The 19,678-nt window shown below is 35.1% G+C and overlaps 2 protein-coding genes across 5 annotated transcripts; both read left to right on the forward strand.

Moving 5' to 3' along the window:
* The first annotated feature begins 630 nt into the window (after positions 1-630).
* On the forward strand, positions 631-9,399 carry LOC123768782 (uncharacterized). Of its 2 annotated transcripts, none has more exons than XM_069302660.1 (8): positions 631-870; positions 5,175-5,354; positions 5,612-5,776; positions 5,889-5,975; positions 7,597-7,644; positions 8,145-8,303; positions 8,590-8,784; positions 8,984-9,399. In XM_069302660.1, exons 3-8 carry the CDS (start codon positions 5,737-5,739, stop codon positions 9,121-9,123), a joined length of 669 nt encoding a protein of 222 aa, XP_069158761.1. In that variant the 5' UTR covers positions 631-870; positions 5,175-5,354; positions 5,612-5,736; the 3' UTR covers positions 9,124-9,399. The 2 variants fall into 2 exon arrangements, with proteins under 2 accessions (XP_069158761.1, XP_069158762.1); XM_069302661.1 differs by having other exon boundaries at positions 634-870; positions 9,318-9,399.
* Positions 9,400-9,407: 8 nt separating this feature from the next.
* LOC123774858 (uncharacterized) lies at positions 9,408-16,665 on the forward strand. 3 transcript variants are annotated; one of them, XM_069302658.1, is made up of 10 exons: positions 9,517-9,551; positions 10,936-11,029; positions 11,805-12,142; positions 12,309-12,426; positions 13,737-13,828; positions 14,070-14,185; positions 14,474-14,562; positions 15,275-15,445; positions 15,728-15,913; positions 16,182-16,665. In XM_069302658.1, the coding sequence occupies exons 3-9, from the start codon at positions 12,020-12,022 to the stop codon at positions 15,871-15,873; spliced, it is 855 nt and encodes a 284-aa protein (XP_069158759.1). In that variant the 5' UTR covers positions 9,517-9,551; positions 10,936-11,029; positions 11,805-12,019; the 3' UTR covers positions 15,874-15,913; positions 16,182-16,665. The 3 variants fall into 3 exon arrangements, with proteins under 3 accessions (XP_069158760.1, XP_069158759.1, XP_069158758.1); XM_069302657.1 differs by lacking the exon at positions 9,517-9,551 and adding an exon at positions 10,550-10,676; XM_069302659.1 differs by lacking the exon at positions 11,805-12,142 and having other exon boundaries at positions 9,408-9,551.
* The last annotated feature ends 3,013 nt before the right edge of the window (positions 16,666-19,678 follow it).

Raw genomic sequence — 19,678 nt, forward strand, 5'->3', positions numbered from 1 at the left:
ATTGTTTTACCACGCTGATTCAATGCCATACTGTTTTCTCAAATAAGCTCTTCGGCTATTAGAGAAAACGTAAATTTCATGGTGAACATTTGTAAACTATCCCCAAGTAGATCTGATCGAAATTGGAATTTATACAAATATTTATTCTCGTGTTGCCCGCCACTGTCACCCTTGAGTAACCAGAAACGGATATACAGTAAAAACTAGGCTAACTCATCCTAATCCTTGCACAAACCCTCCAGAATTTCTTTATTGAAGATCAGCAATTATTGCGCAGCTCATATTATACAGTTTAAGAATGAGATTTCCTTGTTCTAAAGGAATGAAAATAACACTGCCTTAATCTCAGTCGATTAAGGCAGTGTCTGGGATGCTCCCGGTGCCCGTGCCTGGTGCTCGTGCACCAGGCACGGCCGATAGTGTACGTTTAATTGTTCTTTTAGTGTAAATAACGGAATAAAATGTAAGACATAGTATGCAGATCTTTTTCCAGATGTCTTTTTTTTTCCTAAAGAAAACTAAGATATTGCGAATTTTGCTTAACAAGTACAATAATTATTAACTTTTTGTCGTTATTATTGTTATAATTAAAAGAATTACATCTTGTTTTTTTTGCTTATGTACAAAACATAGTCTAATAACCACAGTTCGTTGCCCCTAAATCATCACAACATAACCAGTTTACTCATGTCATCGCCCCTAAATCAACAAAAACAACCAGTGTATTATTGTAAATAATTATATCTTATGATTTCTCAGCAATGGTAAGACATTTTTAAGACTCTAACCTTCGTAAGAAGGTATGATGTATACGAACTGATCGACCGGGCTTCACAACAAAAACATGGCCACATGAGTTGGATTATTCCGGTAATATTGAACTACTGTTCATTGTTATTAGTTTAACAATACTGTTATGGAATGTCATAAGAGTTAGGGAATGTCATAAGAGTTAGGGAATGTCATAAAGAGTTAGGGAATGTCATAAGAGTAGTCACAGGGCAACCAAAGATACCCAGCTTCTGGGTACGGGATCTTTGCCCGAAACGCTATGCGTGCTAGTGGCTTTACAATAATAATAATAATTGATTTAGGAAAAATATATACATAGATGCAGAGTTACAGTACAAACATTCTGTTTGATTTATAGATAGAGGTAGTACATACAATACCTAAAGCCACTAGTACGCATAGCGTTTCGGGCAAGATTGTAAAATCATCATTATTCCTATTTTCTCTCTTAACCCCCAGTGTACCATCTCGTATATTAATAAATAAATAACCAGGTTTTTTTTATGCGGCTGTGCTGAAAGCCTGACGTAAAATAAATCATTGTGTCGGAGAACAGGAAGCTACAAATTAGGCTTATATTGAGGTTCCCCCCTCCCCCCTTTCCCCCCAATTACAGGTCTGTCTAATTACCACAAGCTACCACAAGCTACACAAGCTTCACAAAGCTTCCTGGCAATACGTTAGTAATGAATAAATATGATATGTTAGGCTGACCTAACCTAACCTAACCTAATCAAACCTAACCAAATCTAACCTAACCAAATCTAACCTAACCAAATCTAACCTAACCAAATCTAACCTAACCAAATCTAACCTAACTTAACCAAACCAAACCTAGCCTAACCTAACCGATGCTTGGATCGTCGACTTGATTTGGTGTATATTTTAATCATATTGCATACTCTATGATAGCCCAAATTATCATAATTTTCAGGACAGAAAAGTGTATGAAGCATTCTTTCATGCTACATATTATCCATTTAGCTAAGAGTATAATTAGCAAATGATTCACAAAAATATTAATTACACAATTTGATAATTGTCCCAGACAGACGTAAAGATCATTGCATCTTCGTTTTCTGATGTGTTGTTTTGTCATCCAAAGATTGTACATTATTACCTAAAATTCCAATTTAGAATATTTATTAAGTATTACTTAGTTTGCTTTCATCTAGAGTATGCACCTCCTCTCTTGGATTGCCTACCCTCCATCCTTCACCAGACATTAAATATCTTTGCTTATACTAAGTATTTAAAGAGCAATCAATACCTGCTTGATGGGGTTCTGGGAGTTTTTTTACTCAGCAAGACTGGCAGTAGGCCAGGCTTGACTTGTGAGAGTTGGGTCCACCAGGCTGTTGCTTGGAGTGGCCTGCAGGCGCACATACCCACCACAGCCCGGTTGGTCCGGCACTCCTTTGAGAAAACTATCTAGTTTTCTCTTGAAGAAGTCCACGGTTGTTCCGGCAATATTTCTTATGCTCGCTAGGAGTATGTTGAAAACCGCAGACCTCTGATGTTTATTCAGTACTCTCTGATTGTGTCTATGGCACCCCTGCTCTTCACTGGTTATATTCTTCATTTTCTTCCATATTGTTCACTTCAGTATGTTGTTATTTTACTGTTTATTTATTGGGACCTGGGCCTCCAGTATTTTCCATGTGTATATTATTTGTTATCTCTCTTGTCTCCTTTCTAGTGAGTACATTTGGAGAGCTTTGAGGCGATCCCAATAATTTAGGTGCTTTATCGAGTCTATGCATGCTGTATATGTTCTCTGTATTCCCTCTATTTCAGCAATCTTCACCTGCTCTGAAGGGGAAAGTGAGTACTGAGCAGTACTCAAGACGGGACAACACAAGTGACTTGAAGAGTACAACCATTGTGATGGGATCCCTGGATTTGAAAGTTCTCGTAATCCATCCTCTCATTTTTCTGGCTGCCACAATATTTGCTTGGTTATGCTCCCTAAACTTTAGTTTGTCAGACATTATTATTCCCAAGTCCTTTACATGTTACTTTCCTACTATGGACAAATTTGATTGTGTCTTGTACCCTGTATTATGTTTAAGGTTCTCATTTTTACCATATCTGAGTACCTGGAATTTGTCGCTGTTAAACATCATGTTATTTTCTGCTGCCCAGTCGTAAACTTTATTAATACTGTATCTACTTGTAGTTTTTCAATATCTTCAGCAGAGATAATTTTTAAGCTGATTTTTGTGTTATCTGCCAAGGATGATCCAACGCTGTGCCTTGTATATGAGTCTATATCTGATATGAGAATAAGGGAAAGCAATGGTGCAAGGACTGTATCTTGAGGTACAGAGCTTTTAACTGTTCTTGGACTCGATTTTATATAGTTGACTGTTACTCTTTGTGTTCTGTTTGACAGAAAACTGAGTATCCAGCGTCCTATTTTATCAGTTATTCCCATTGACCTCATTTTGTGTGCTATCACTCCATGGTCAAATTTGTCGAATGCGTTTGTGAAATCCGTGTACTGTATACCACATCTGCATTCCCTTTTTCTTCTAATGCCTCAGTGATTTTGTCGTAATGGTCAAGTAGCTGTGAGAGGCATGATCTTCCCGCTGTAAATCCATGTTCGCCTGGATTGTAGAGATCATTTGTTTCCATGAAAGTAGTGACCTGACTCCTGATCAATATCTCAAATACTTTTATTATGTGGGACGTTAGTGCAACTGGTCTATAATACTTTGCCAGTACTTTGCTCCCTCTCTTGTGTAGAGGGGCTATGTCTGCTGCTTTAAGCGCATCTGGTATTTCCCCCGTGTCCAATCTCTTCCTACTCACTATACTGAGTGCCTGTGCTAATGTCACTTTGCATTTCTTTATAAATATTAAATTCCATGAGTCTGGACCCGGGGCTGAGTGCATGGGCATATTGTAAAATTCTCTTTCAAAATGTTCCATGCTCGTGTTGATATTGGTTATATTTACAGGGGTTTGGATATCACACATAAAGAAGTTGTCCGGATTTTTTACTTTCATGCTGTGTATCTGAGTGCTAAACATATCCTCATACAGCTTTTTTAGGATTTCACTAATTGTAAAATTAGTGTTATGACAAATTAGAAATTTGTCATCCTCAATGTATGAACCTTCACTAATACAAATAGGTCCAATATTGGCATTGATATTTTCTTATGATTTAGCATAAATGAAGAAATATTTTGGGTTTTCCTTTATTTCTTGAATTGCTTTTTTGTCTAGTTGCCTCTCTTCAATCTGATATGAATGCTTCAGTCTCTGTTTTATTTCTACAATCTCCCCTGTTTAAATTATTCCTTCTTTGTATGAAAAGTTGTCTGCTTAATCATTTACGTTGTTTTTTTGTCTTTTTTTGTAGTGTTGCCTGCGTTTTCATTCTACGTTGGACCTCTTTCTGGCTTTCCTCAAAGGAACATGTTTCAGACAGACTTCATAGGCTTCAGAAGTCTGTTTTTCTATTCTTTGTGTATGATGTTTATTACTTAGAACACATTCCCATTGAACGTTTGTAAGTTCCCCATTTATTTTTGCCCAGTCTATCCTTTTATTATTATTATTAAAATTGGATTTATTGAATAACCCTTCTCACTTGTTGTTTCTCTTAGGCCTACTACCATTATTAATGTTAGTTTTCACTTCAATGTTGTCCGAGTACGTAGTGTTTGAGACAGTAATGTCGCTGATTAGCTCATCATTGTTTGTAAATATCAGGTCCAGCGTGTTTTCGTTCCTAGTTGGTTCTGTAATCTGCTGACTGGGCGAGAATTTGTCACAGAATCTCAGTAGTTCTCTGACCTGTAGTTTGTTATTTCCAGGTTGATTTCCTGCTATAATGTTATTTTTACTATTCTCCATTTTAAAATGGGCAGATTGAAGTCTGCAAAGAAGATAATATCTGGTACTGAGTTTGTTAAGTTATCAAGGATATTCTCTATTTTGTGGATTTGCTCAGTTAATTTCTCAACTGTTGAATCTTGCAGTTTGTATATTAAAATAATAATTAGATTTATATTTTCAACCCTGATTCCAAGTACCTTTACCACCTCATTAGTTGAGTTCAGGAGCACTGTTCATGCCAGTTCCTCTTTAATATACAGACCTACTCTTCCACCTGACCTTATTACTCTGTCACATCTATATAAATTATAATTTTGGATCCAGATTTCACTATCCATGTGGTCTTTTGTGTTGAATGATTTGCTCATTCAAATCATTCATTCATGATTTGCTCATTTATTTGATCATTCAAATATGAATGATTTCCCATATTGTGTGTGACTTCTGGTGAGCTTAGGTAGTTCTACATTATAATGTAATTATACTGTACTGCACAGTTTATCATAACCCAAATTATCTTTATTTTTCAGTCCTGAGAAAAGCTTTACAGCGATTATGTCCCTCATGTAATATTATCGTGAACATTAATCAACATGTCTGCAAGTGTGGCTATAGGCTTTTTGATGCCAAACGTAAAGCTCAGCCGGAAAGCCAGGCTCAGGCAAATATCAAGAGATCAGAAAAGAAAAAACATATACCTGTTGTACATGGTAAGCTCACTTATATTTTTATTCACAATGTTTAATATGGAAATAAATAACATATAATTGATTAATTTAATTTTATTTAAAGGAAATATTTTACTCCCTTTCATATTGTTGTAAAGATTACCAACATATATTGTCAAATGAGCAATTTATGTCATCTGCATTTAAAATACAGCTTTCACACACTTCACGTATTTGTGTTGGATAATATCATTTTCCAGCTTTACATAGAATACTTTGTGTTCTTTATCTATGTTCAGATGAGTTGCATAAAAGTGTGCAAGATTTACAACACCAAAAGAAATTGAAGAAGATTGAAGAGGAGATAACAAGGCTTCGAGCAATTTATGATTCCCAAAATAACAACCCAAAAAGGCGGACAATTATGTACACTGGCACTTCGTCTAGAAAAAGCAGAGCTTTAGGTATTAGTATTATTGTCAACAGTTAAATATAATCACTAACTGCTCTTAAATGTAATTATAAATAACTTGTTATAGTAATATATTTTTTACATTTTTTTTTTTCTATTACTAGGCACACCATCAAATCCTTTCCCTTGCAGTCATGAAGTAATGAAGCCTCCAGTTTCTGTTGTAGACATTATACCCCAAAATATCAATGGTATGTTATCTAATTATTTTAGAGAGATACAAATATAAATGCATTGCCATAGTAACCAAGGACTAAGTTGCAAATACTGTACAGTGTGTGTGTGTGTGTGTGTGTGTATATATATATATATATTATATATATGTCGTACCTAGTAGTCAGAACGCACTTCTTGGCCTACTATGCAAGTACAGATTGGCCTAATAGGCCAAGTGACTTTTTATTTTCAATAAATTGTTTCCTTTTTTTTTTTAAATATTATTATTATATTATATTAAGAACATAAATTATTGATTTAGCTATGTTAGTTTAGATTAGGTTAAGATAAGTTAGGTTAGGTTAGGTATGCTTCTTCTTATCTTGAGGTTATCTTGAGAGGATTTCGTGGCTTTAGTGTCCCTGCGGCCCGGTCCTCGACCAGGTCTCCACCCCCCAGGAAGCAGCCCGTGACAGCTGACTAACACCCAGGTACCTATTTTACTGCTAGGTAACAGGGGCATAGGGTGAAAGAAACTCTGCCCATTGTTTCTCGCCTGCGCCTGGGATCGAACCCGGGACCACAGGATCACAAGTCCAGCGTGCTGTCCACTCGGCTGACCGGCTCCTATAGCACGTCATTTTCAGGTTCGTCAGCCTCAATATCATCATCTGAAGACCCTGAAAACGCTTCAACAAGGTTGGGAATCTTGGATGGAGTGAGCTTGACCTAGGCTTGGTTAGGTTCGATCATATATCTACATTAATTTTAACTCAAATTTAAATAAATTTAGCTCATACATAATGAAATGAATAACTTTATCATTTCACAAGAAAAACATTTGAAAAAATATTGAAATTCTGGAAAAGTTGGCTTATTAGGCAAATCGGGCCTTGCATAGTAGGGCCAAGAACTCCATTCTGGCTAGCTATCTATATATATATATATATATATATATATATATATATATATATATATATATATATATATATATATATATATATATATATATATATATATATATATATATATATGTCGTACCTAGTAGCCAGAACTCACTTCTCAGCCTACTATGCAAGGCCCGATTTGCCTAATAAGCCAAGTTTTCCTGAATTAATATATTTTCTATAATTTTTTTCTTATGAAATGATAAAGCTGCCCTTTTCACTATGTCTGAGGTCAATTTTTTTTTATTGGAGGTAAAATTAACGTAGATATATGACCGAACCTAACCAACCCTACCTAACCTAACCTAACCTAACCTATCTTTATAGGTAAGGTTAGGTTAGGTAGCCAAAAAAAGCTAGGTTAAGTTAGGTTAGGTAGGTTAGGTAGACGAAAAAACATTAATTCATGAAAACTTGGCTTATTAGGCAAATCGGGCCTTGCATAGTAGGCTGAGAAGTGAGTTCTGGCTACTAGGTACGACATATATATATATATATATATATATATATATATATATATATATATATATATATATATATATATATATATATATAATACACACACACATACATACATACATACATACATACATACATACATACATACATACATACATACATACATACATACATATATACATACACACACACACACACACACACACATACCTACCTTAATTGCCTGGCAATGGCAATTCTGTAATTGCAGAGTCTCCCGGTGCTGCTGCTGTTGAAGTGTTACCTGAAAACTTTGATGGTATGTCACATTTGTTATTATTTAAAAAAAAAATCCATATATATATATATATATATATATATATATATATATATATATATATATATATAATATCATATATGGCTATCCTCTCTGAAATTGCAGGGGAAAGGACTTGGGTCCTTGATGTATGTAGGGTGGATCATAGAAGGCTTAAGTTAAATGCCTTATAAAGACCCTTAGGCCATTTTCATAGTCATTCCTGATGCAAATGTCCTGTCAAGGGTGTATAGATAGATGAATAAATATGGTTGTAGATAAATGGATAAAGGGGTAATATTATAAACACATTTGTAAAAATATTATTATAAATTATAAATACTGTATATATATATATATATATATATATAATTATTTAAATTTATATATAAAAATATTTTTTGGTCAAAATATTGACTTATAGTTTGAGTGAAATTTAAAATAGCTAAAGAAGATAGTCTAAAAATCAGTGTAAGATTATAATTAAAGTATAATAATTTCAGCCGCTGCCGTACTTGCTGCAGAAATAAAAAAAATCCAAGAATCGCAAGTGAAGATTTCTCAATGGCAGCAAAGAAGAATGAAGGCTGAAATTTCTTGGGAAGAAAGTCGGTCAGTTCTATTTGAGTGGGAGGTGTGTAGGCACGCTGTTCCAGTTGAAGGTACATACACAATACTTATAAGCATATTGTCTATTTACATCAGCATATCAGTTTACATTACAACTTATTATATTTGCATTTTTTTTTAGTTATATTTTTTGAATAGAGAGTGGATACTTCGTTTTAAATATACCTGAAGCATTTTATCACTAATGAAAAATGTTTATGTATACTTATAGACCATATTTTTTTCCTAATTCTGCATGATCTGAAACTGTACAGAAGTATTTTTTGACAAAGATGTGATATTTTTGAACATATGTTTTCAAATATTTTCATTTAACAGACACAAAATGCTTCAAATGTATGATTGAAGCCAGCATCAAATGTGAAGATTGTCATCGCCTATTCTGCTACCACTGTGATATGAAAAAACATTTTTTAAACCCATTCCATGATAGGTTTTCCTGGGCCAGTGGATATTATGAAGCATTGCCACCAACTGTGACTGTTGACCTTAATGGGACATTTACTGACTGGCGTATGTAAACCAAAAAATTCTTTACATATGAAAACTTTTCTTTTTACCAAGCCTTTACAATATAAGTACCAAAATATTGAAAGAAAAAAATAAATAAATTTTTTACTCAATAAGCAATTCAATTTTTATGGCATTTGACTTACTGAATATTATTTAAATATGCAATCTTTGCTAAGTTTATTATTATTTTCTTATTCAGAACCTGTTGTGCCAGTTCCTGTGCCAAAAATTTCCTGTAACTGTAAAGACTGTAACGTTAACATAAAGAGTTCTGACATCATGTGTACTTTCATAATGCTCTTAGGTATATTTTATTTAATATTAAGTTTGAACACATAAGTCTATGAGTATTTGCATCACTGAATATAGTAGCATCACTGAAGTTCTAGTGACGATACCCATACCCAAGCATGTGGACTTCAATCTTTGAGACACAAACATATCCATTCAGTGATGGAGATGAGTTTTACAAAAGATTCAAAATAAGCTGCTTTATTTTAGGAATAAATACTAAAACTAAGCTTTCTAGGCAGGTATGACCTTTATCTGCCCATATTTGAGTGTCAAGAGTGTGGATACAGCCTTCCTGCAGATGCTAAGATGTACAGTATAATGGTGGATACTTCTGCTCATCAGCCAGGAAAAGTAACACATTCTTCAGCACCAAACTCCTGAACAACTGGCATTTCCTTAAAAGGAACAGTCCAGGTTTATCAATGAAATCCTTGTTAATAGCGCTCCAAGCGCTTGGCTCTCGTAATGGAAGAGTAAGTATTTATTAATTTTATATATGTAATGTAAGTACCTGTATACATTAAACTGTATATATAATAATACATAAAAATATGAACCCACTCCACACATTCTCTTGTGCCACTTACATGTACAAAACCTTGTTCCTAAATGCACATCCTGATCTGAAACTCTTCCTTGATAGATGTAAAGGATCCCATAATCACCACACCAGAAATCAATATCTCTCTGATATCCCCCGAGTCAAACTAAATCTGTGCAAACTCTCTATGCAAATAAAGTAATTGGTTATTGCTCCTAATTGGTAAACTCTTTATTGAATTAAAAGCTGTCCAGCTGTTCAAAACATTATTCAAAAGTAAAACTAAAAAGCATTAATTTCATCCTTATAGTTTCCTACGTAGTTCTTCAAACTTGCACTGTTACTTGTGCTACCCACTCCCCCAATATATATGGCTAACTCATGCAACTTGCATGGCTTAGCCACATCTGGGCCTAGTGCTGGGAACTAGATTCCCAGCACTACGCTGGGAACAAGGTTCCCAGTATTAGGCTGGGAACCAGGTTCCCAGTATTAGGCTGGGAACCAGGTTCCCAGTACTAGGCTGGGAACGTAGTTGTTCAATCTTGCACTATAACTTGTGCTACCCACTCCCCCAATATATGGGGCTAATCCATGCAAATTCTATATTCAGTATATACTTCAGGATGGTTGCATCAACTTTGAAGCTGCTAAAAGAACATTCCAGGAGTGGAGATTTATGCAGTATGAACTTGCAAATGTCCAAAGCTACAATAAGACCGTGTGACCGTGGGGCCTCGTAGCCTGGTGGATAGCGCGCAGGACTCGTAATTCTGTGGCGCGGGTTCGATTCCCGCACGAGGCAGAAACAAATGGGCAAAGTTTCTTTCACCCTAAATGCCCCTGTTACCTAGCAGTAAATAGGTACCTGGGAGTTAGTCAGCTGTCACGGGCTGCTTCCTGGGGGTGGAGGCCTGGTCGAGGACCGGGCCGCGGGGACACTAAAGCCCCGAAATCATCTCAAGATAACCTCAAGATAACCTGCTTGTCATACTAACCCATTTGCCATACATATTGATGGCAACAAAAAGTTATTCCGATATGAAAAAGTTGGAAGGTACAGTTCTTAAATAATTTTCCTTTTGTAAGATAAATTTTTATTTTTCAACAATTAATACATTTCTATTAGGGCAACTTATATATCACAATACATTATTCGTTATGTAAGTATATCAATATCTGAAAAATTCTTACATGCAATACATAATAGCATTATTCATGTATTACAACATTAAGTAATATATATTTACACAATCATCAAAATTGAAAACAAATCAATGTAAATTATGTAAATACTGTCATTTTGTTTCTTTCAGAGGATTGAGGGAATCATATTATTCAGAGAGTGTCTTTGCTGCTGACAATGATGTGACTAATCACCTTAACCATATAGAGAGCTTAAAAACAAAGGTAAATATTATGTGTACAGACTTTGTAAACTGTACATAGATTTTATATTTTTATTTATATATACAAGACTTTTTACATTATTGTACAGCCACTAGCACGCATAGTGTTTCAAGCAAGTCGTTAATCCTATGTTCCCCAGAATATGACCCCACCAAATCCATTAACAACCAGGTACCCATTTTACTGTTGGGTAAACAGGAAGGGGGGGGGCCATAGTTAAGGGTTGATGCCCAGTAAATCTTCCAAGGCCAGGATACAAACCCAGGACAAAGCGCTCGCGAAACGCCAGGCGAGTGTTCTTAACCCACTACACCATTGGGAAAAGACAGTCATGATGTCTTACAGTTTACAGAGTTAATATATATATTATAACGAGTAGTTAGGTTTTTTTAACCCACAGGCAAGTCAACAAGTAAAACATAGAGTACTCAACGTTTGTCAAGAGCTACATGCTCCATATAAATGGTGATTTTTGGGGTCTGAAGCCATATTGAGTAAGATGCTATATTTCTGTTGGTCTATATCACTTTCATATAACCCATCAGGTTAGGTTCTTTTCATTATTTATTATATATTTTATATATACTGTATTTATATAATATATATATATATATATATATATATATATATATATATATATATATATATATATATATATAAATATATATATATATATATATATATATATATATATATATATATATATATATATATATATATATATATACAGTATTATATAAATATATAATATATATCATTTATATTTGATTTGCAGAACAGCCAAAATTGTGGTGTCTCGTTGTGGAAAGCGGCACGAAACGAATCGTATACACACAAATCCCTGGACCAGACTGGCATAAACCTTGCATCATGCCGGCATGGTGTAATTCTCAAAATGTGCAATATGACTCGTGGTGAGGTTTTTGGCTATGCACACTATCTCCATATAAATTACTTCAAAAGTGCCAAGTACATCTGCCAGGACATCATATGCCAGTACAGTACTGGCCATGGGCCCTGAAAATTCAAGAAAAAAATAAAAAATTCACCCTACTGGAGACAAAGCCGTTCCTAGGGGTTTTGCATGCAAAAGCACATGCATGGTATTGCCAGGTAAATAATTATCATTTGTCAAAGTAACGGGTATAAATGTAACGTTATTTTAGGGTTAAAAAGCTATTAATCAGAATAAAGTATTTAGTCATAATTAAATTTTTGAGCAATCGACTAATATTCTTTCCTTGTAATTATTTTACAGTGTGTTACATCTTAATTATAGGTCTTGTATGGAGGACGCTGGCAGCATGGAAGTGGTTTGACCACAGGTGAAGAAACCGAGCAAATTTTCAGCTATATGTCGCGGTACAACAGTACCACCAAAAACATGTTGAAAGCCGGTTAGTTTATAGTGCATTGTTACAATGAGGAAGGTATAATCTATTAAAACTTGTTAGTGATATTTATTATGTGTAATGAAGATGACTTCAGTAACTAGCAACACCTGGTGTCACCCTACAACTTTGTGTATATGAATTGGATTTGATTAATATAGCAAGTAAATTATAGATAGTATAAAAGTGAATGTTGACCAGATCACACACTAGAAGGTGAAGGGACGATGACGTTTCAGTCCGTCCTGGACCATTCTCAAGTCAATTGTGATGAGGAAGTAGAGACAGGCAATAAATAGGCTAGAGAGAGCTGAGGAGCAAAGTAAGGTGTATTTTAGGGGATAGTAATAATAATAAGAGCTGCAGATGGCCTATTGGCCCATACGAGGCAGCTGCTATTATAACCACTGAATGAAAAGGAGATAGGAATAAGAACTAACTAACACACCAACAAACTAACACACTTCGTAGCAATCTAGTTCACAGTGCTCCTCAAAAAAAAAAAAAAAAATGCTCCTCCTGCTGCTGGTGTCTACTCTATTTCCTGTTCATCTGGTACAATACTTTGGCGAAACTGGCTGTACACTGAATGACAGACTTAAAGCACACAAGAGAAGTGTCAAGTCTGCAGACACTAACAATGCTCCCTTCTGCCATGTGAGGGATTCTAATCATCCCATAGATTGGTCTTCCTCCAAAATAATCTTTCCTGCCTCTACTCTCCACAGACGCCGTCTTGTTGAATCGGCTCTAATACACAATGTACCCAACATGAACTTGAGTCCTGGCTTTGTTGCTGTGGACTCTTCCCTTTCACAGTATATACTCAAATGCTGTAATCTTTCTAACAAACGTGACCTAACATAAGCTTACCCCTTCCATTTATCTATCTTTTCTTTCTCTTTCCTTTTCTTTCACTCTTCTCCCTTTTTTCTGTTCATTGTCTTCTCCTACGCTCCCTTGCTATCGTCTTCTTATTCCTATCTCCTTCTCATTTGGTGGTTATAATAGGAGCTGCCTCGTATGGGCCAATAGGCCCTCTGCAGCTCTTATTATTATTACTATCCCCTAAAATACACCTTACTTTGCTCCTCAGCTCTCTCTAGCCTATTTATTGCCTGTCTCTACTTCCTCATCACAATTGACTTGAGAATGGTCCAGGATGGACCGAAACGTCGTCGTCCCTTCACCTTCTAGTGAGTGGTCTGGTCTACATACTTTAGCCACGTTATTGTGACTCATCGCCTGCATAAAAGTGAATTATTTTCATTTTACATATTCATTGAAGGGAGTTATTTTTTGTCCCTTTTTTTCAGAGCGTGAAGAAGAACTTAGTGAATCTTCATTTTTTTGGAACCAACGTAAACATGACTCTTTAGCTCGTGTTCTAGCTTCAAGATTTTGTAAGGCAAGTAATTTGCTTTATTCATTGAATATATGGAACAATGATCATGAATCACTAATATAAGTGCACAGGAAAAAAAAAAACATTCAAAAATAAAAATAAAAATAACATTTACTGCCATTAAACAGCCTTCATCAGCAGTTAGGCTCATAAGGATTGTTTTTTTTTTTTGTAATATCAAAATATTAAATAAAAATTGCAACATTTATTATACTAACAGGACAGTTTTTCCTCCTGTTGATAGGCAAAAGAAGCTGCAGAGTTAATAAGAAAGGAGTTAGCTGACTTATCTCTTGATGAAAAACAACTTCTCATCTGGATTGCAGAGTTAACCAACTTAGCCCAGAGTTTAAATAAAAGGTTTGCTTGTAAAATATATAGTAAGAAACACTGTTTTGAAATACTCTTATATATTTTAACAAGGTTATTGTACTGTAAAATCAATGCAGTACCATAAATCATAAAATTGCCAAAACATTTCTTTATTATTTTAATTGTTTAGTTCTTGTACAATAATTGTCAGCCATCATAAAATGCCATTATGACCATTGCCTAAAAATTTAAGTTAATTTTTTTTAATTAATCAGGGTCTTTACATGTTTGAATTTAGTAAACATTATAGTAAACAGTATCCTCTATTCTCAACAGATCAGTTTCTCAAAATGATGTTCAAAAGGGGATAGAGTTAGTATGTGACTCAATTAGAACCAAGAAATCCCAAATATCCGGTGTAGCAGGTATGTTAAAGCTTATGTATAAGTTAGGGACTGATAAAACAAACAGAAATCTTTTAGTGTTTGTAAAATACTTCAAGAAAACAATGACTTTTTTTTTATCTAAACACATCTAATGTCATTTATTTCTAAGGTAGATTTGTATGGATACCATCTCACTTAGGTGTTGTCCTATGTAATTATAGGTAATTGTCAAAATTAAGTTGAGATATCAATATCTATGGCAGGTGCCTGCAGGTAATGTATCTGCCAATGGAAATCATTCCAGTTGTAAACTATGTGAACAAAAGCTAGGACATACTGTCTATCACTATATATGTGATTGCCTTGTTATCAATGACTTCAGAACAAATGGTATGATGTACTTTGAGTTTTGTTATTACTTCATACACTCAGGAATATTGGAAGATATTCTTGTGCTGTACCCCGATTTTGTTAGTGGAGGCTAATAGATCAGCCTTACATTTCATATTCTCTCCAGATTCCATGTATGACTGGCTGTCCTGTGAGGTTTTTGATCTACACTGTGGTCTTTCATACATAATAGGATAGCAGCACATTGCTGTGTATACCTAAGCTTGTTAAAAAAAAAGTGCTTGGCAAATATTTATGTAGTGTGTTCTGCTACTTTTGTGTAGGTATTCACTACTAAGTATATACAAAACAAATTTATCAACTATAATCTTATTTACTAGTAACAAAGTGTTTCTTTCAGTTTCAAGCAAAATGAGATCACGATACCGTGCAAAGATTGAAGCAGACAGGAAAAAGTTGAGGGAACTGATAGCGGTCTACAATGAAGACAATACAGAAAAACTTAGTGTGGACATTGATGAAGAGGGCAACTTTCCATGGTATAATGACACTCCTCAACCAACTGATAATGGTAAGTATATTTGGTTATTTTTCTGTGCATATTGGCCTTGTCAATGAGGATAAATATTGTTAGCTACTAACATGTTAATTCAAACTTACTCATTATGGTAATGGACAAATGGAAGTCCATGCCTAATTTATATTTTTAAGATAATAATATTAACAAGATACTTTAAAAATGATTACATATGATTGCATTGTTGTTACATAATACATGCATCCTACAATGACAGATTTGTTCATGTTCCTTATTAAATAATTTACTTTATATTTTATTTTTGAATATTTTAAGTTAATCTTCAAGAAAAGAGAAATGCTGCAGAAAAGCTGCATATGTACAACAGGACTATGAAAGAACAAAATGTCATTCAACTGGAAATGAAAAGTTACTTGGATTTCTACAGAAAAAAGCTTGAAGATAACACAAAGACTAGATGATGTACAAAACAAAAGTGCTCCACCCTCTTGGATAATTGAAGTTAGTATCAGGTATCAATATTAACTTAATTACTCCACTGAAATAAATGTTATTGCATTATAGCTACTTGGTAATTATTTTAACAGGTAGCTTAATCATTGTTGTTTGTGTCTAAGCTAAGTAAAATTAGTAAAAGCATTTTGTAGACACAAATTGTAATATTATCATTATCACTTTTACTGGTTAAAGTTTAAATGAAACACTTGTTAAGAAAACAAACATTTAATTTAAAAAATGCCTGAAATAATGATGTGTGTTTGTTTTACAGGAACCGGGTAAATACTCAATAAAGAAGTCATCATTCCAGCATGTAACCAGTGGACTTACGACCCTCTTGCTAAATATGAAAAAATTCTATCAAATTAAACTATTTGAGGCAACTAACCTGTTTTCTGAAGACAGGGAAGTAGAGTACAACAAATTTCAAACAGACAGTCAAGATTCCGAGGATTCTGAGACCGACAGTGACAACAGTGTAGTCAGTATTGAGTCACAGACTGACAACGAAGAAATGGAAGAAACACTCTTCCCTTTGATTTGAGTAGCTTTAAGTAGCAAAGCAAAGAGAAAATAACAAGTATTCTCTACCCCTGGGTTGGCAAATGTTCTTTGCCCAAATCATCGTCATGTTAATTTTGCATCCCTATGTTGCTCAAGAAAGATTTGTTTTCAAATTAGTTTTTATTTTTATTAATTACCCTCAAAGTTTTGTTTAGTTTAGAAATGCTTATTAAATAAATTGTAGTTGTAGTTATGTGCAATTTCTTTGCTTTCCTTCAAAAAACACACACACAAAAAAAGGTAAACATGAAAAATGAGTGCCCAAATGAGATACAGAAAACTTTTTTAGTATCAGTAGTTGACAAATGGAATGCATCAGGAAGTGTGTGGAGGCAGACTCCGTACAAAGTTTCAAGTGTAGATATGACGGCCCAGTAGGTTCAGGAAACTACTTCATTTGAGATGATGCTTCCTAGCATTACGTAAGTAATGAAGAAATATGATATATTTACTCACTATAATGTTGGTACTGAATGTAGAACATGGAAATACACATTTTTACTCTGAAATAATCATATTTTATAACGAAATTATACGAAACTTAACTCGCAGTTCAACACAGGAAGTCTACATTCTAAGCCTGGTAGCACTCGAAATTATTGACAACACTGAAGTAGACAGCTTAATTATTTCTGACTCCCTTTCTTCACTACGAGCAATAAACAGTTTGCAATCATGTAATAACGTGCTTGTCTTGGAAGCTAGACATAGATATATAAGAATACTTAGCAAGAGGGTAAATATAAAAATGTTGTGGATTCCTTCTCACATTGGCATGCAGGAACATTACAATAAATAAGCCTCTGTATCTCTTTTCACTTCGGCTCACAAGATGGGTATAGGGTGCATAATAAATGCGCTAAAGAGAGAATGTTATGGCTTTGGGTAATTAGATGATTCCAATTTTGCTATAAAATTTATGTTAGTTTAGAGTAAAAATAAGTTTTTTTTCATGATGTTCTACATTCAGCACCAACAATATAGTGAGTAAATATATCGTAGAGTTTCATTACTTACGTATACTGTACTAAGAAGCTTTGGGTAATTAGACGGACTGCCACACACCTACCTACCTACCTGATTTACATGAGGTTTTGTCATATATACCAATAACATAGATGAAAATATTACAAACCACATCATCAAATTATAATGTAAATTATAATTAAATGCAAGATCTTGTATATGGGCCATAACAATCCACGTCACAAGTACTAAATTAACAGTACTACTTTACATAAAGAATATTAAATGTTTATTCAGGTAAAAGTTCTAATAGCAGATTTGTATGGCATAATTAGGGGACATGCATGATTTTGGGTAGTAGAACCCCAAGCACATGTACAATAAAATTAAGATAATGGCAAATGGCAAATTGTGAGTGTCTGAACTCGGGGAGCGAGAGCGTGGCGGCTCGATGCGGTCGTAGTCTGCTGTCTGCTCTGTGTCGAAGCTGTAGCGTCTTGGGTCGATTAGAACTGTACACGCCGAGTGCTACATTGTTGAATGTGGAAATTGTACTGTCCTCCAATCCTCATATCGCTTGCTTATATGGTAATTACACCTCAGCTCCCTCCAACAAGCTGAGAAGAGTATTACCTGTAATTGGGGAAAGGATTGTAGCTTCTGTAATTAGTGCTAATTAGTTATGCTATTAAGATAATGAGATAATGGAGCGAGTATAAGGATTACTCGCTACAGCATTTTAATACCAAGCAGAGTTATGCCATGTGCGGGTAGGCGATTCCACGGGTTTACAACCCTATGGGTGAAAGCATCTTTGGTTTTCTGTCCTACATTGTGGTTTCTTGAGCTTGAACCCGTTGCTCCTCGTTCGTGTTACGTCTGACCTTTTGAAAAAACTGTCCGGATTGACATCCTCCAAATTTAGTATTTTATGGGTTTCTATGAGATCCGCCCTGTCATGCCTGGTCTGCAGTGTTGTTACCCCTAGTGGCCCTCATCCATTCCTGATACGAGAGATGAAGCTCTGGTATGATTTTTTTTAATTACCTCTTCCACTTGTTGAGCAATATTATTGTCCACTAACTCCCCTTGCCACTTCGGGGGGGTATAGGGTGTTGATGTAGCTTCAGGGCACCAATCCCCCCAGCCATAGGGCATGGCGAGAAGGCGAAATGATGCATTCTGACTCAAACGCCCTTTCCTTCATCTATCTGTTGTGAGGTAGTGCTGTCAATTTGGTAGTTCTGAAGTGGATTGTTGTGGCCCACATGTAAGGGCTAGCATTTATCGACATTAAAAAGCATTTGTCAGTCATCTGACCATTTTTGAAGTTCATTTAGATCACTTAGTAAGGTCTCATTATCACCTTCAACAGGTGATAATGGTCCAGGGATTTTCTGAAAAGGAGTTTCACTGACAAACATAGTGAATTTGCCAGTTCAGTTCCTTTACGACTTGGGACTGAAATACATTCACACTTTGGGCTTTTGAGTCTTTTAGTTTGTCAATGCTCTTCCTGATTGTGTAGCGTGTAATTGGTATTTCCCTTAATTCATTCTCTTTACCTCCGACAAACATTTGTGTCGGTGATGGGATGTCATTCAAGCTTTCTAGTGTGAACAGTGATGTAAAGTATTCGATCAGTGTGTTTGCTGCCCTTTTATCGTGCAACTTAAAATTAACATTGTTCAGCCCGTCCTCCAAACAAAGATCCAAAAGTGATTCCATGCACCCGCCAAACCCCCTGTTTATGAATGAAAAGCGGTTTACACACGACTCACAACTGCTGACGTTCGAACATATCCGGAACAAGTGCTTCACTGACGAAGTTTGTTCGAATCACAACACTATCACTGCTTCACCCACGTACTACAAATACAAATAAACGCCAACAGAACCTAAACACCTGACCTAACCTATCCTATGCCTATATATACACAAAATGCCAATATATTATAATATTAATTTATACTTGAGAAAATTCCCGTTTTGAATGAACAGCATGTTAAAATTTATGAATGCGTCTGTGGGGTCGACCGCTGAATGTAATGGACTAGAGTCGAGGATGGGTTGCATTGTTAGTCTCATCTTTTATGGGTCCTACTCTGCTGTAATGGGTTTTTGTTTGGGTTTTACTTCGTATATATTTGGCCGAAACGCTATGCGTATTAGTGGCTTTAGGTATTGTATTTTAAATTTAAAATATTTGCCCCAAGGAGAGAGTTTATTGGGAGTACT

The sequence above is a fragment of the Procambarus clarkii genome, chromosome 48 (assembly GCF_040958095.1).
Source record: "Procambarus clarkii isolate CNS0578487 chromosome 48, FALCON_Pclarkii_2.0, whole genome shotgun sequence".
NCBI classification, from domain to species: Eukaryota; Metazoa; Arthropoda; class Malacostraca; order Decapoda; family Cambaridae; genus Procambarus; species Procambarus clarkii.